The sequence below is a fragment of the Rhinolophus ferrumequinum genome, chromosome 21 (assembly GCF_004115265.2).
Source record: "Rhinolophus ferrumequinum isolate MPI-CBG mRhiFer1 chromosome 21, mRhiFer1_v1.p, whole genome shotgun sequence".
Taxonomy (NCBI): Eukaryota; Metazoa; Chordata; class Mammalia; order Chiroptera; family Rhinolophidae; genus Rhinolophus; species Rhinolophus ferrumequinum.
Genome location: NC_046304.1, coordinates 11,012,847 through 11,028,832, shown reverse-complemented (window position 1 = coordinate 11,028,832; position 15,986 = coordinate 11,012,847). Strand labels below are relative to the sequence as shown.

The 15,986-nt window shown below is 51.0% G+C and overlaps 3 protein-coding genes across 5 annotated transcripts; all 3 read right to left on the bottom strand.

Moving 5' to 3' along the window:
* Positions 1–471: 471 nt before the first annotated feature.
* Positions 472–2,772, bottom strand: RNF227 (ring finger protein 227). Its single transcript, XM_033089113.1, has 2 exons — positions 2,122–2,772; positions 472–2,021 (listed from the first exon to the last, which is right to left on the bottom strand). The coding sequence occupies exons 1-2, from the start codon at positions 2,636–2,638 to the stop codon at positions 1,966–1,968; spliced, it is 573 nt and encodes a 190-aa protein (XP_032945004.1). The 5' UTR covers positions 2,639–2,772; the 3' UTR covers positions 472–1,965.
* A 3,674-nt stretch (positions 2,773–6,446) lies between these two features.
* Positions 6,447–14,138, bottom strand: KCNAB3 (potassium voltage-gated channel subfamily A regulatory beta subunit 3). Of its 2 annotated transcripts, XM_033090438.1 has the most exons (14): positions 13,095–14,138; positions 11,729–11,772; positions 11,602–11,639; positions 11,283–11,362; positions 9,958–10,002; positions 9,828–9,872; positions 9,572–9,615; positions 9,288–9,374; positions 8,930–9,015; positions 8,664–8,784; positions 8,485–8,579; positions 8,271–8,391; positions 8,009–8,097; positions 6,447–7,726 (listed from the first exon to the last, which is right to left on the bottom strand). In XM_033090438.1, the coding sequence occupies exons 1-14, from the start codon at positions 13,334–13,336 to the stop codon at positions 7,649–7,651; spliced, it is 1,215 nt and encodes a 404-aa protein (XP_032946329.1). In that variant the 5' UTR covers positions 13,337–14,138; the 3' UTR covers positions 6,447–7,648. The 2 variants fall into 2 exon arrangements, with proteins under 2 accessions (XP_032946329.1, XP_032946328.1); XM_033090437.1 differs by having other exon boundaries at positions 7,482–7,726; positions 8,485–8,784.
* Positions 14,139–14,253: 115 nt separating this feature from the next.
* TRAPPC1 (trafficking protein particle complex subunit 1) lies at positions 14,254–15,976 on the bottom strand. 2 transcript variants are annotated; one of them, XM_033090440.1, is made up of 5 exons: positions 15,874–15,976; positions 15,666–15,764; positions 15,501–15,514; positions 14,927–15,065; positions 14,254–14,634 (listed from the first exon to the last, which is right to left on the bottom strand). In XM_033090440.1, exons 2-5 carry the CDS (start codon positions 15,762–15,764, stop codon positions 14,506–14,508), a joined length of 381 nt encoding a protein of 126 aa, XP_032946331.1. In that variant the 5' UTR covers positions 15,874–15,976; the 3' UTR covers positions 14,254–14,505. The 2 variants fall into 2 exon arrangements, with proteins under 2 accessions (XP_032946331.1, XP_032946330.1); XM_033090439.1 differs by having other exon boundaries at positions 14,255–14,634; positions 15,444–15,514; positions 15,874–15,968.
* Positions 15,977–15,986: the final 10 nt, after the last annotated feature.

Sequence of the window (15,986 nt, the reverse complement as noted above, 5' to 3'; positions counted from 1 at the left end):
CTTTGTCTCAGATTTATTTCTTGGATCATCAACTAAAACTCCGAGGCTTTTTTTCCAACCCCAACCCCAATGTGACGAGCTCAGTTTAGAGATGGAGAGTGAGCAGCAGGTACCTACAGAGGCCTCAGGTTGAGATCAGAGAAAGCGCAGGGCTTATTGGACAAGTGTAGTGGGAGCAGTGCCTAGAGAGATTCAGAACTGCCTTTCCTTCATCCTTTTTGATCATCCTTTCCACCTTCCAGTTGCTTAGTTCCCCCAAGAGTCAGTAGAGGTCACTACAGCTCTACAGATTCAGTTCTAAGTGTGCAGAAGTGTGCACATTTTTTTTTTAAATTGAGTTGGAGGGTAGGGGTCAGACCTCCATAGCTTGCCAAATATTTGAACTGCTAAACACTTGGTACGTATTGTTCACTACTAGGGCTGCTCAGAGATTGAGAGACACCACTTAATTTTTGATGCTATTAAAAAATGAAAAATAAATCCAACAAACATTTATTGAATATATACTATACATTAATACTGCTGTTGGCCCTGGAGAGAGAACAATCATAAGTCAGTCATTGTTCACATGGAGCTTACACTCTAGTAGGGGACACCAACAAAACATATACTATCTGAAACATACACCATTTGCAAATAAAAAACAGTGAAGATAAAAAGGCATTATGCTACAAAGGGTGAGGGAAGGAGCTACACCAGATTGAATGCTGAGAAAGGCCTCCTAAAAGAGGAAACATTTAAGCTGAGGGACAGGAAAAAGCCAAAATACAGTTACAAAAATAGGGGTTTATACTTAAGTTCACATTTTTAACTTGAAACACAATAAGTAAACTATGCACACAAAGAATTTAGATATTCTTGAGCAACAAAATGACTCTAGAACCTTCAATAAAACAGTACATGTAATTTATTAAATACCATTTGTATTCTAAATATTCCATCCATGGATGATAATATCCTAGGGCCTCTATGACCTGCACCAGTGCTTCTTAAATTTTTACATGCACACGGATCACTTGGGATTGTTAAAATGCAGGTCCTGATTCAGTAAATCTGAAGTGAAATCCTGAGATTTTTCACTTCCAACAAGTTTCCACTGACGCTAATTCTGCTGGTCCTTTACTATCATAAGGTGCTGACAGGATTTTAAAATAAAATCCATGGCATACAATAAGAGATGTCCAATTATGGGACACAAGTTTAAAATTGTATGATGGGCATCTTTTTTCAGTAGTGACTGTGTTTCCCTGTGACTGTAAAAACACGGTATCAAAGGTTTAAAATTTGATACTTTTACCAAATAGCTCTCCCTTCTTGAGAGGCTCTAATTAGGTGCCTCAGATAAATGCCCTTTGGACCTTCTGATACCTGCCCAAAGGGGTTGAAGGGAGATTCTGAAATGAAGCAAGGCAGGAGGCATCTCAATTTTAGGAACACAGCACGGGGAATGGGAAGACAGTAGGCATACCAGCACTGGGGAAAAAATTAAAGGCTTACTTTTCTTAGTTCTCTTACTTGCTAGAGAAGTGAGAGCAACAGGACATAAAAACTAGCCTATTCGCTCCATCTTTTAAAAATTTCAAATCACTGACACAATTGCTAAAATGGGACTTGTTGCTCCCACACACCAGAGCTGCCCTGGACAAAAGCCAAAGTCACAGCTAAGGAAACAATCTGTCTTCTTCCCACGGGAACGTAGACTTTGTTTTTATCATCCCTGGGCCACCCCATCCTGAATATGTAAATCTGGCAGTCAGCAGATGGGGGCGACTCGTCTAGGAGCCTCCCCAGCTCAGCATCAACACCTTCCAGGGCGTTCCCTCCTGCCCTCGGCTCAACTTCCTCATCAGTGCCAATCCCGGGATGGGAGAAGGGGTACTCTTGGCATCAACCCCTTGTACTATCCAGCACGCCCTGAGAATGCAGTTCCCATCTTCTTTCTGCCGCAGCTTCCCGGTCCGGCGGTTACAGCGTGCAGCGAGTCATATGGGAAAAGTCCTTAATCTCCGGACAGTACAGCACTGGGGGAAAGAAGAAGGGTTAGTAGCAGCCGGAGGATGCGGCCGAACCCTGGCGTTCCTGGGCGCTCTTCCCCCGCGACCTCCCCGGGTGGCCCCTCACCGTTGCTAGGCAGCGGGCGCCGCCAGCGGCGCGCGGGTGCCAGCACCCTGTCCCAGAGCCGCCGGACCGCGCGCCACCCTGCGCTCCTCGGCCCCGCCCCCTTCTCGCTCTCTTCTTCCTCGTTGGCCTTTTGGTCGGCGTCGCCGCTTTCCCTGACCCGGATACCCGCTTCATCTGGTTCGCGTTCGGCCCGCGCTTTTTCCTCTAACCGCGACCATAAGTCCGGGTCCACTGCGACCTCCGTGACCCCGCCCCGCGGCAGCGGAGTAGGCGAGCGGCAAAAGGGACACGTGACGACGCGGCGCAGGCGCACCACCCGCGCGGCTGCTCCGCTGCGGTCGCCGCGCGCCACCAATTCGCGCAGGCAAGCGGTGCAGAGCGTGTGTCCGCAGCGGGCGCGCGCCGTTCCGGGTAGGCGGCGGGGCGCACGGCGCTCGAGGTTGAAGGGCCGGTAGCAGATTTTGCAGTCCAGCTCTCCCTGTTCCGGAAGAGACGGCACCCTCACCAGGAGCTGCATGGTACCCGCCGCAGACTCCAGCGCGTCGCTGACGCGGCTGGCGTTGTGTGCAGATCGAGCTGGCCCTTCTTGTGACCCGGATCGGGTCCTGGGGCGGGCGCCGCGGCCTCTCTCGCCTTTTAATAATGAGACCCCGCCCCTCGAAGCGTCACGCGGTGGTCTGGCCGCTCCCTGCGGTGGCACGTGTGGGGGCGGTGGAGGCGCGAGGCCCGGAATGTCAGCGACGGCGAAGCATGGTGGGGTGGGTGAGTGGGAGGCAGGCGGCCCAAATGGTACCAGGACTGGGACGGAAAGAGGCACACCACCCTCTACTCCCTTTATCCCTTCGTTCATCTCCCAGCACAAAGCCCCGCGCTGCTTAATTTTGCGCGCCCCTGAAATCCCCAGTTCCCTTCCTTCTCCCTAGCCCTCAGCGACTGGCACAGGTCTTTACAGCCCCCTGGACCTGTTCGTTCAGTTGCTCACTCTTTCACAACCCCATCCAAACAAACTTCCTAAACTAGTGACATTGTCCATTCTGCCCAATGTTGGGTGGGCTCCTGGATGTTGGAACGGATGCCGCCTGACGTTAACTCATTCTGCCCCTAACTTATATATACGCCCCTGTCCCCCTCCCCGTGTTCTGGTAAGGATGGATTCCCAAATGTCATTCTCCAACTGCTGAACTCCCAGCTGACATCTCAGCCCAAGGACTGACCTAGATTCCAAGACCATGGCCTTAGGAATGCTGGGAATCCCTTCCTTCCGGAGTAGCCAGGTCTGGACACCCACACACCATGATGGCTCCAGCAAAGCAGCCCAGCAGGAGTACTGACTCAGGGGTCTGATTCCCCCCACTAGGTAAATAGGACATAGGACTCACAGCCCAAATTCTCTCATGGTGCCGCACCCATCTCCAGCTGCCTCCTCACCCTCCTCTCCTGGACCTGCAGTCCAGGTTCTGGTGTGGAGGGTAATATAGCACAGACTCCAGAGCCCTCTGACTTGAGTTCATATCCTAGCCTCCACCACTTACTAATTGTGACACTGAGCAAATTAATTAACTTTTCTGGGCCTTGGGTTCCTCATCTATAAAATGTGGGTAATAATAGGGTTGAAAAAGCTCATATATAAGGTGCTTAGAACCAGGCACAGAGTAAACACCACATATTAGCTATAATTATCATCCTGTACCCCCAGCCTATACTGTGTCCACTTTAACTTCTCAGTACCAAACATTTTCAACACCCATCTCTTAGTCAGTATAAAATAGGCTTCTCTACACGCATGGCATTTACTGGCTGTAATAGGTAATGTAGAGTTGGTTTTGCTTTTTAACTAGATTGTTAAAACCTTAGAGGGTAATATTTCGTGAGGAGGTGTACCATTATTTTTAAGTAAACATTTCAGAACCCCTGAGTTGTGCTGTCCTCATGGTCACTTGGGGGAAGCTATGTACTTATTCCAATGATGCTGTGATAATTCAAAACGTTTTTGGAACTTCTTTGGAATGGTATTCAGAGGTCTCACATCTTTTAATATCTCCAGTTGGTAATCAAATCTTAACATTTGAAGGTATATTTGATTATATAAATGCTCCCAAAGTGTTTGACAGCCAAAGCTTCTTCAAGCTCCAGACCTGGATATCCAGTCACTTGCTCAACTCTCTATCTTTCTTGTTTACCTTCAAGAACCCAACCTGATGGTCTCCTTGTCCAGTCATCATCTCTTCCAGTATTTCCTACCTTTTTCTTTACCCAACTCCAGAAACCTAGGCGTCATCCTTGACCCTTCCCTTGTTTTCACCTTCCTTTACTGACGTATTACCAATCCATCTACTCTTCTCCCAGTACATCGTCCTAGTCCAAACTGCCGTCATCTCTTGCTTAGACCCTGGTAGGAGCTTCTTCACCAGTCTGTCCACAGCTATTCTGGCCTTCTGCAAGCTTTTCTCCACACAGTTTACAGTAATCTTCCTAAATCTCAAACTCAGTCGTGTCCTACCACACACCCATTCCACTCCTGTTTAAAACCTTTTGATACGGTGGTAGTTTAATAGCCCCAAATTCCTTTGCAATGTGACTTTGCTGCTTCTCCCATTGGGGAGAAGGAACTGGGGTCTATTTCTCTATCCCTTGAATCTAGGCTTGCTTCTTGACTTGCTTGACTGATACGAATGTGGCAGAAGTGATGAGTTCTGGAGCATAGTCCTTCAGAGACCTTGCATTTTCTGCCTTTGTCCCTTTGCAATACTGCTCTGAGACTACCATGTAAGGAAATTCAAACCAGTGGTGGATGAGGCCACATGGAGGAGAACTGAGGAACCAATAGCTCCTCAGTGCAGCCAAGAGCCAGCACTAAAAGCAGGAAGTACCAGTGAGGCTATCTTGGATTTTCCTGTTCAGCCAACCTGCCAGTGGAATTCAGCCACATGACTGAGCCCGGATGAAAACAGCAGAGGAACCTCCCAGCCAACCCGCAGAATGATGAAAAAATTATGAAAAAAATTAAGTGTTTAGAAGTTGTTTTAAGCCACTAAATTTTTGGGGTGATTTGTTGTGTATCAATAGATAACTGATATAGAGGGTTTCTTACTATCCCTGGAATAAAGTTCCCTATAAGGCCCTGTATGTTCTAATCCCATCCATGTCTCATATTCTGCTTCCATTCCCTCTTTAGACACTCTGGCTTTGGAGACCTTTAGTTTGTATGATGCTTTCTGCCACAAGGCTCTTTTTGTATGCTGTTCCCCTCTTGCTTTCATAACGCTCATCTGTCAGCTCTCATTGCAGCCTCACCATGTCAAATACCCACTGTAGACTCTGGAAACACCATGTGCTTTCCCCTGGCTTTTGGACTACTGAAGTTTTTGCTTGGGGGTTATTTTTTTTGTTTGTTTTGCCCATCTGTAAGCTCAAAGGTTGTTCTGTGTCTGGTTTTGTTCACCACTGCATCCCATAGTAGGACTCAATAAGTAAATACCTGTTAAATGAATGAGATGAGTGATAAATATGGTAAATGAGGTGTGACAATAAAGGAAGGTTTCTTACAAGGGGTTTCTAAACTGTCCCTGAAGGTCATTCTAAGAGTTTTTAAAATGTTTTGAGCAATGAGGGAGGCATTATTAAAATAATTGCATAATCCCCCAAGGTAATTATTTAAGGAGAATATTATTTTGAATGTACAAATTCATGTATGTTTGCTACAGAATAGCTAACAGTTTTGTCATACATTTTTACCTCTCTGTTTCCTCCACAGTCTTCCAAAATGAGTAGGAGATGATAGGAGTGGATATTAAGTATTCATTAGTTGATCCAGCTGGTTGCTAATCCAGTAAATGGCATGCTGCTGACTTTATTGGAAGTTGGTTTTACTCTGTTCTCCCAGCTTCAGGATCAGGAAGTATGAGGATGGATAGAAGGGAGATGGTAAGGTTGTATTTTAAGGAAGGTAGAGCTCATCTTTCCCTGCCTTGTGATCATTAAAGGTTGTAACTTTCCACCCATTTCTGGTCCCAGTGAAATTAGTCCTTTGGGGAAGAATAAGAGGCAGTATCTGACATAATCCCACTTGATTCTGCTTTTCTGCCACCCTCACACCTGATCTTTCACTTGTTTTCTTTTTTCCTTTATAATGGTAACTCCTTTCTCTCTCTCTCTGTATTATCTCAGCCATAGACTGGGTTTAATTTTACCTCTCCTTCAGCAAATCCCAAAGCCTCTACCTCAGAACAGCCCCTCCCACTCAGCCACAAGAAAACCACCCAGATAGTTCCTTGGTGCACGTGCCTGTACCAGGCAAGAGGCAAATAAGAAGTACAAGACCAGACGTGTGGCTAATAGAACTTTCAAAACAACGGCAAGGTGTCAGAGAGAGGAAAAGAAGTCAGATTTCTCTGGGTTCTAAGGAATGTGGTAACTGAAGGAAGGAAGAAAACTGGGGCCTGGGGTATACGATGCTTGGGTCATTGAAGTAAATGAGCAATGGAGAGAAAGCTAGTACTGGAGCTTTCTAATGACGGGGGCTAGAGAGCCAGATATCTGAGACCGAGACCCTCACCTCCCAACCCTCTGCAGTTCCAGACATGATGAGTGAGGATCAAGCTGAGATTTTATTTATAATTCTCTGGGAAGTCTTACAGAAGAGGGGCCATCATTATTGCTTTAAGATTATTGCCAAGAGGAAAACTGCAGTCCTTCACTGGCAGGTAGAAGGTCCTGCTCAAGGCTCAAAAGTCTATCCCCAGACTTTATGTGTCAGCCCCTTATCTCTGCTGTGACCTAAAGGCTATCAGTATTTCCGGCAAAACACAGTCCAACTGTGTTTTCCAAGGGCCACACTGTTCAAGTTATACATCTGCTATCAAATTTCCCTCTACCTTTGTCAGTGCTGTGTTACTGCATTCCCCACCCCTACCCCTGTCTCGGCAGAAGCTAAGAATTAACATTCATTCAAGTGTTAAGCTTCTTCCATCTCCTGGCTGGAAGGCAGAGTCCTGTTTTCCCCAAGATTATCATTTACTTACTGCCAGGACCAGCCTGGCTTCCTTTGTACTGAATAACGTAAGAGCCTCCTTTTTCTCTGTCCCAGATATCAGAACTCACTTATTAGGTTATTATCACTTTATGATATTCCAAGGTCCACTTTTGAGGTACTCTGCATGTTTCTTATATCTGCTGTGTTGATTTTTTTTTCTTTTAATGGGCCTCGGCGATTGGGGTAAGAGAGAAAGGAGCGAAACCAAATGGCACAGAGGGGACGGCCCAGCAGCTCATGCCTGGGGTTAGCAAGAAGGCCTAGGAGAACGCAGCACGGGGCGGCGGGTTACTTTCCCTCTCCAGCCCCACTGCGGAAGGATATGGCTTTGTTCATGCTATCGCTACTCGAAGCCGGAACTCGTTCGAGGGCGGGGCCGCTCTGGCTCCGGCCGCTGCGTGGAGGGATCCGGTGTGAGCGAGGCGGCCGCTCCGAAGCAGTTCTGGGTGGGCGGGGTGCAGCGGCTCCGGGTTCGGTCCCCGTGCCCTCGACGGACTATTTCTTGGAATGCGGTTTGCTCCCCAGGAGCCCATCTATCTCCAGCACCGTCTGCGGGGTCAGCTGGCTCAGCACCTGAAGGAGAACGGGGTGGTGGAGAGGTCAATACATGCTGGGTCACTGAAAGGCATGAAGTTTGAGGGCATGAAGTTCGAGGTCCCACGGGAGCAGCCCAGGGGGCCAGGTAGCAGAGAAACAGTCCCAGCTGTGCCCCTGCCTCACCTTGTCACCCTGGACCCTCTGCAAAGCGAGGACCTTGCAGTGGGTGACCTCACAGGCCTATTCTCGGTTGGACAGTGAGGCGTAGACTGCTGGGAAAGGGGACAGAGATGGTCTCTGCATGAGTCCCCAGCTCACCTGTAGGGCGCCCAGATGTTCTATCAGCTGCTCTGCACTCGACACCCCCAGCAACACGGAGCTGACACCCTCACTGCGGAGACACCACGCTAGGACCGGAGGAGGAAAACAAGGGAACTAACTGATGGGAACAGTGAGCATATAGCCTTAAGAAGTGTCTCTGAGGAAAACGGTCCTCCCTAAGGACAAACCAGCCTTGGGTTTGGGAGTGTCTCAGGAGGAGACAAGTCCCCTGCAGGGTCCAGGGCTGGCAGTATCTCACCAATAGCAAGCTGTGCCACAGTGCAGCCCAGCTGGTGAGCGATGGGGAGAAGATCCATGACTTTGGCTTGTTGCTTCTTGCCATCCTCACTCTGCACTTTGTCCTTGAGCCACTGGTAGCCCTTGAGGCCAAAGAGAATCAGCAAACGCCCTCCACCCCCAACCCCAACAGCCAAAATGGCCCAGTCTTGCCATCCTGAGCCCCCAGATCTCACCTTGATGGTGGTTCTGCAGGTATCTGGGACTCGCCCATCATACTTGCTAGTGATGAGGCCACAGGCCAGAGGGGACCAAGTGACTGAGCCAACACCTAAGAGGAAGAGGATTGGATGTGTGGGGGAAAAGATATAGGCGACGGTGAGGCCAAGGGAAAGGCAGGAATGAGGGAACACACCAATCTTGTGGTAGAGCTCTGGCAGCTGCATCTCCACCTTCTCTCTCTGGAACAGGTGGTGCTCTGCTTGTTCACACAGTGGAGGAATCAGATTGAACTGTCTGGCCATGGAGTAGGCCTCCTGAGTGGGGTGGCAAAGAGATGGGGGTCAGAGCACTCTTTCCATTTTCTTCCACTCCCCCTCCTCCAATAGAGTGGGGGCTTGGAGCGGCCATGTGAAAAGTGGGAACCAGTTGTGGGACGGGGAAGTGGGGCGGCGCACTCACCATGATTTCTGCAGCCCCCCATCGGGACGTTCCCCAGTATAGGGCCAGGCCCTGGTTGATGACATAGGTCATGGCTCGCACAATCTCTAGGCATATGGGAGAGGGAGAGCCTTACTGTCAGATCCCTGGCCTCCAGCGCTTCAGATGTGCAGATCTCTGCCTGTCCCACCAAGACCCCAGGTATTTCTATGGAGTCAGAGAGGTTGGTATCTGCTCTGTGCCTCCCTCCCTGTCTAAATCCTGGGGTCTGAGTCTCCACTGTGGCGCTTAGGAGGTCTCCTGAGCGGGGGCTGGCTCCCTGCTGAGGGTTTGAGAAGTGCTGTTTTGAAGGACTGTAAGGATGGGGTGCTGCTTTTACCCTCCATGGGACTGTTGGGGTCTGAGCGATTAGCAAAGACGATGTCCACATATCCTAGCTGGAGGCGGTCCAGAGATCCTCGCAAGCCTCGGGTAGGAATAGAGAGAGGAAGGTAAGCACCTCAGCTTCAGTTTCCGAACAACTCAGACCTGACCCTTTTGCCATGGCCGCCTAAATCCCAGCTCCCCTATTCAAAGCCTCTGACTAAAGAGCTTCAGAGGGTGTTCCCACCTCCTCTCGTTTCCATACCCAGTCACTTCAGGTTCCCAGCCTCTAATTCTCACCCTCAATGATGTGTTTGCGGCTCAAGCCTCGCTCAGTTTCTGCCCTGTAGGAAAAGGTAAGTCAAAGATGAGGTGTGACAAAGATAGGGGACCAGGGCTGGCCTGGTGCCATGAGGAACGGGGATTTCATAGGTCCTCATAGACAGGATGCAGATCTAGAGTAGTAGGTGTGGGGACAGCTGTCACCACCCCCATCCCATACACCTTCACACATTTTCTAGATCTTCCCCCCAATTATAATGGGGCAGCCACTTACTGTCCTCCCCAAAAAATCTTGGTGGTGATGACATAGCTTGATCTCCTGGAAAAAGAGAAATGGGAGAACCAGCAAGAAAAGGATTTTTGCATGATCACGTCCCTAACAACCCCTCAAACCGCAGTCTCACCTCCAGCCTTTGCTCTTGAGGATGTTGCCTAGGGTTCTTTCAGCCCTGGAAGAAAAACAGTGTAGAAGCACTGACCTCTCCAAGGTGAATCTGTCCCTTATCCTCTTCCCCACCTGTCCCTTTGACTAGTTTTCTCTCTTGTAAAGTGGAGCATAAACTAGGATCCCATTGGGCTGTTAGCCCCATTATGGACTAAATAAGAGGGCTTCTGGAACTAGGGGTGTAGTTGTAGTTTTCATTCAATCATTCAACAAATATCAGTTGTGCATCAATGATGCCCCAAGCTCTATTCTGGATTCTGAAGGGATAGAATAGGGAGAGGGGTAGACTAGGGAGACACTGGTACCAACCATCTGTTGCCTTCCCCCTTGAGTCTGCAAAATCCCACCTATCCTCCAAAGGTTAGCTCAGATTCTGCCTCCAAGCAGAATGGAAAACGTTCTCTGATTGCCATAGCCTACGGTTAGTTCTTCTTGTCAGCTTCCATTGCTCTTATAGGCTACACAGTTCTTTGGCACTTAATTATGAGTTAATGTGTGACAAGTCTTCAGTTGTTATGGTGGATGGTTACTGTAGTGTTTTACTGTTATTCAGTCTTATATATCTCTTCGTCTTTTGGGTTTGTTTGTTTAGCCACTTAGACTGTGAGCTTTCTGAGGGCATGTTGATGTCATCCCACAAGTAGTGCCTGCTCTGTGCTAGGCTCTGTGTAGGTACTTAAGTGACATAGGGAAGAGCAAGACAAATTTCATGGAAGGAGGAGTGTCCCAGCTGAGCAGCAAGTATGGCCACATATCCCAGTACATGATGAACTGTGGTCAGAGGGCAGTATAAAGTGCTTCAGGAACTGAAGGGGGTAGTGACCAACTTTGGGGAGGCTTTTGGAAGGAGCTAACATTTGGGCCAAGTCTTAAAGATGAGCAGAAGAGTTTGCCAGATGGAGAAGAGGCAGGGGTAGGTCAATCTAGGCTTTGGCTACTCCCAGTGTGAAGCCGGGAATGAAGCCACACTCCTGGTGTGTGATGCGGCGAGGTATGTTTGAAAACTTTGCTTTGTAATCTCCACACAGTTGCACATAACTGACTCCCAGGATATATTTGTTGGTTTTATTTTATTTGACTGTACGGTATAACCATTGCCATGTAAGCTGGAGAGGGATTGATGTTTGGGACTATAATTCCCATAATGCTTCAGGGGCCCACTAGCTGAAAGGTTGGAACTAAGTGTGGGCAGAATTCCCAGGGTTTTTGAGAGAGAAAAAACATAAAGCCCTCATGTTCTCTCAGCCTTCTAACTATAACAGCTCTTTCACCCCCAGTCCTTACTTTCCAGCTGCGTACACTTCAGCGGTGTCAAACAGGTTTATACCATGCTCATAGGCTACTGTCAACACATCCTCTGCTGTCTAGGGAGGTAAGAGAAAGAGTTAAAGATCAACCACTGACCCCGCAATGATTTCCCTCACTATATTCTAGCCCACAGCACCTCAGCCTTGATTTCTACATTCTCTCCCTTTCCCCCATCCTCCAGCTTCGCATGCATTATTCTCCATGCATGGTGTCCAAATGCCTACGCAAGTCCATTTCTCCTTGTTCTGGTTCCCTCACAGCCCCTCGCCCTGCTTTCAGGTCCCATCACTTATACCTCATCTGAGATCTGAGAACCAAATGTGACCCAGGTACCTGCAAGAAAGAAGCCAGGCACGTGAGAACTGTGGGACACAAGGCATGAAAGAAAGCCCTTCCCTTAAATCCTCTTCTTTTTAACTCACCTAGGCCAAGACAGGATACTCGAAGACCAGACTTTCCTAGGTTCCTGCAGGAAACAGAAGTAGGAGGAATGTGTGGAGCTTCCATTAGGGACATAGATTATCAGCTCCCAGCTCCTCTCCTTCCAGAATAAGAAGCCCTCAGGGTGTCTCAGTCCAAAGAAACTAGACCCAGTGGGCTACCACATTGGGCACTGTTATGCCCATAGCATAAGTGAACAGATAAATGACTGTTCCTGTGGGGCCACTATCCAATGCCTCTGTTCCCTCCTATCACATTGAAGATGTGCTGCCTGGTTTGTGTTTCTTCTGATGAGGTCTTATCTGTTCGAGTCATCTCTGGGATGTGTGGAATCAGAGTAGGAGGCCTGTGACCGGCTGATTGTGCTGCGTTTGTGAAAACAGACCCTCAGACAGAGAGTGCTATGCTAAAGGGTAGACACAGGTGTGGGAGGGGTAAACCAAGTCAACTTCAGGCATTCAGGCAAGCAAGGGTCCTTGGATAGGCTAGGCAGATGGGCCTCCAACAAAGGCACCTGGGTGGGGAGTACGACAGGAGAGCCCAGTTTTCCCTCTTTCCCTCTCTACTCCCTCTGCTCCCATGGGCTCATGAAGTCTGTTTCTGAACGCCCTTCTCCCCAGGCTCCCCACCCAGGTTGTCAGCTCAGCTTCTCAATCAGGGCAGCCACATGGAGAGGATCAAATTCGTCAAGTGACAAAGCCAGGTGAGATCAATGACTTCTGCTCACTTCCAAGCAGGAGCTCCTCCCCTTCCCCCTATTTCGAGTTCTGAGAGCCCAGCCGAACTCTCAGAGAAAGTCGGTTACATCATAGTCCACCTTCTCTATCCGGGCCCAGGACCTCAGCATGGGGTTGAGAGATGTGGTCCATCCTTCTGAGGGCCCCACTTTCCTCCCCACGAAGGTCGCGGGAGACTGGGCCCTTGGGGACGGTATCTGGGTCAGGCACCCTGAACAGGCCACGTGAAAAGCCTTTCCTTCTCCCTCTTCCCAGGACACCGACCCAAGGACACTCCATTGGGGGGAGCAGGGTGCGCAGCCTGGAGATCCCTGCACCCCTGGTTTTCCTGGAGGTAAGGAGGGAAGCTCAGGAGCATCCCCCCTCCCCCCCAGGTCTGACAGGACCCCATCAACCTTGGTAAACTTGAATTTCCCCCAGTCAGGGCTATTGATGGAGACCAAGAGAGGGAGAGAGGGACCAAGTAAGGGAGTGCCGGTGATGGGAAGAAGAGATGGAATGAGCCAGGACCTTCTTAGCGAAGTTTCAGGGGGTCCTGGCGGCATCCCAGGAAGCCTCAAGGGTCAGGAAAGGGAAACAGATGGGGCGGGCTGCCCGGCCACCTCCATACCTGTATTTCATGCCAGTGCCTCGGCCGGTGCTCTCTCGGAAGGCCCCAGCAGGCGCTGGGGGACGGGGGACCACTGCGGCCCGGGCCTTGGGGCCCGACCCTCCTCCCCCCTGAGGATTCCCATGCCCCCCGCAGACCGGCCCGCCATTGCCGCCCCCAGGGCCAGGCCGGGGTCCACACAGACGGTCCTCACTGCTCCGGCTGCGAAGGTTCTGCTCCGTACATGCTATGGACACCTGCATGCTGGCTGGCCAGGGCGGGGGAGGGGGCTCCCAGGGGGCGGGAGGGGGGAGAGAACGAAGAAGCCCAAGGGCGAACAACCGGGGGTGTAGGGGCGCGAGTCCTGGGAAGGCTGAGGATGCTGCGGCGAGAGTCGCCAGGCAGGATTGGGCCCGCGGGGGCGGGATGCTGGAGGTCGCGAGGTTTGAGGTGGGAGGGAAAAACGCAGGGGGAACCACGAGTGGAGATATTCGGATACGGGGGCACTGGCGCCGGGAGGAAGGGGAAATGGATGAAGGTAAAGGTGGAGGGCGATTCTAGGAGGGTAGGGACCTAGGAACGAGAAGGGGCGGAAGAAAATTGCCACCTCAGCCCGAACCGCAGCGGGACCGCTAGGCTCCCAGCAGTGTCCGCAGCGGGCCCAGCTAATCAACATGCAGACACCGCCCCCTCATCTACATAAAGTCACCCGCCTCCCAGTCAAACCCGCGGCTCATCGGCAGAAGTCTCCCGTTCCGAAGTTCTGCCGCCTGAATATTTAGTGTACTCAGAGCCGCAGAGAGCAGAACCCGGCAAGGTGGTTCTCGGACCCTCCAGAATCCGAAGCAGGTTGGGCTTCCTCTAGCCCAGTGGTTCTCAACAGGGGCGATTTAGTCCCCTAGGGGGCATTCGGCAAGATCGGGATACATTTTTGATCGTCACTACTGGGGTACGGAGGGATGTGCTACCAGCATCCAGTGATTGGCGCTCAGGACAAAACACAGGACAGCCTTCCCATCCCCAACAATGAATTATCCAGCCCAAAATGTCAATCTTGTCGCTGTTGAGAAACCCAAGGTCAAAGCCTTGTTGCAGGCTCCAGGGATGTGGCCACCCTCGTTCACACCTCCATGAGTTGGGCAGCGCCGCCCACCAACCACCCAAACTGACACGCTCCAGCTGCAGAGAGTGACAAAGTTTATTCTGTACTTGTCGCGGTATCTTGTAGAGGATAAAACTGGAGACAGGGCATGGTTTGGAGGTGTAGGGACTCCTGTAGGCTTCCTTCCGGTGAGGGGGAGGGCACTAGGGTAGGCTGCCTGGGGGCTTGAGGGGTGGGAAGGGCAGGCAGTGGGGGCCCTTAGGTGAAACCGGTTAGGAAGGGCCCCAGGCATACAGAGATTCTCCCGAGAGGTGAGGTGGGGTACTTCCTTCAGCCAGCCCTGGCGGAGAAGAAGGGCAGAGAGCGGATGTAGGAGTCCAGTCGGGAGCGAAAGAGCTCACTTTGTACAGTCTGGCCTAGCGGGCACAGGGGATTCTTCACCACCAGCTCCACATACAGCTATGGAGAAGGAGGGTGTTAGAGCCAGGCTTTGAGCACTTGTTTCCAACCCCAAACCTGGTATAACCTCAGGGGGGTGTGAATGCACAAGGATCAAGGGCTGGACACAAGCCCTGCTTGAGAAACGTGGTGGGAGTGTTTAAGGACCTAAAGGGTCCCGAGAAAACTCTTGACTTCAACAGAGATACAATACAGTAGGATCTAGGCAGGGAAGCTGAAGGAGTCTTGGGGCTCTAAGTGGCCATGGTAGTTGAGGAGCTTTGGGGGAAGGGTCGCGGGGGCTGGCACTGACCGCACTGTAGATGTGATGCAGCACATCTCGGATAGGTCCCACGCCCAAGTCAGTATTCATGACAACCTTGATCCCAGTGGGCGTTTCGTAGTAATGGAGTTTGTAACGGCTAGTTTGGAAGGCCAGAAAGCCATCCTTCCTGCGGAGATGAGGAGGATGTTAAGGAATGGGAGTGGAATCTCTCCCCAAAAGATACTTCTAATCCCCTCTAGGTCAACTCCCTCTTCTCTGAACATTTATAGGAGCCTGGTTGAGTAAAGGCACCTCCCACAGCCCTCCCTCCCCAACTTGCCCCCCCCACACACACACACACACACACACACACACACACACACACACACAACCTCTCTGCCTTCAGATTTTCCCCACCTATGCTCCTTCCAGCTCCAGCACTCTCGCCCTGGATTCAGCTTCCCCTCTCTGGGGTCAAAGCCCCTTTCACTCCGGCAATTACCCCACCCACAAAATTCCCCAGGTTAGTCCTCCTTCCCTTAACATCCCCTCTGACTCGGCGTACATGTCTAGCGGGGACATCTTGCTGACAAACGAGCGGATAGAGAAGAGCATCCCGTACATCAGCTTGTACTCCTGGAGGGAGAGGGGCAGAGTTAGCTCTCGGTTGTTGAAGGAGAAAAGCCAGGGATGGGGACGAGCCGGGGTTTAGAGAGGAGGGGCTGGACTGAGACTCTGTATGTTTGGTGATGCGAGGTCACCCGGTTGCGCGGGGCCCTCTTGTCACCTCCTCCTTGGAGATCCCCGCTTGCTTCTTGCGGTGCCACTCGCTGTAATGCAGACACACTCCATTCCGGTCAAACAGGTACAGGTTGTGGACAGTCATCTGCAGGGCACAAAGCGTAAGCCCCGCTCTGGGACTGTCCACACTCCGTAGGCTCCAGTTCTCCGTCCCGGATCCCTCCGAACAGGTAGAGTCCCCTCCCCTGACTCACCGGAACTGCTCCAAGCGCCTGTCCCTCGACACTTCCTGTTTCCGCGGAGTCTCGCCCCACTCGGTCGGTCCTCACACTGCAGCGGCTGAGCAATAACTCCGCCTCCATACCGC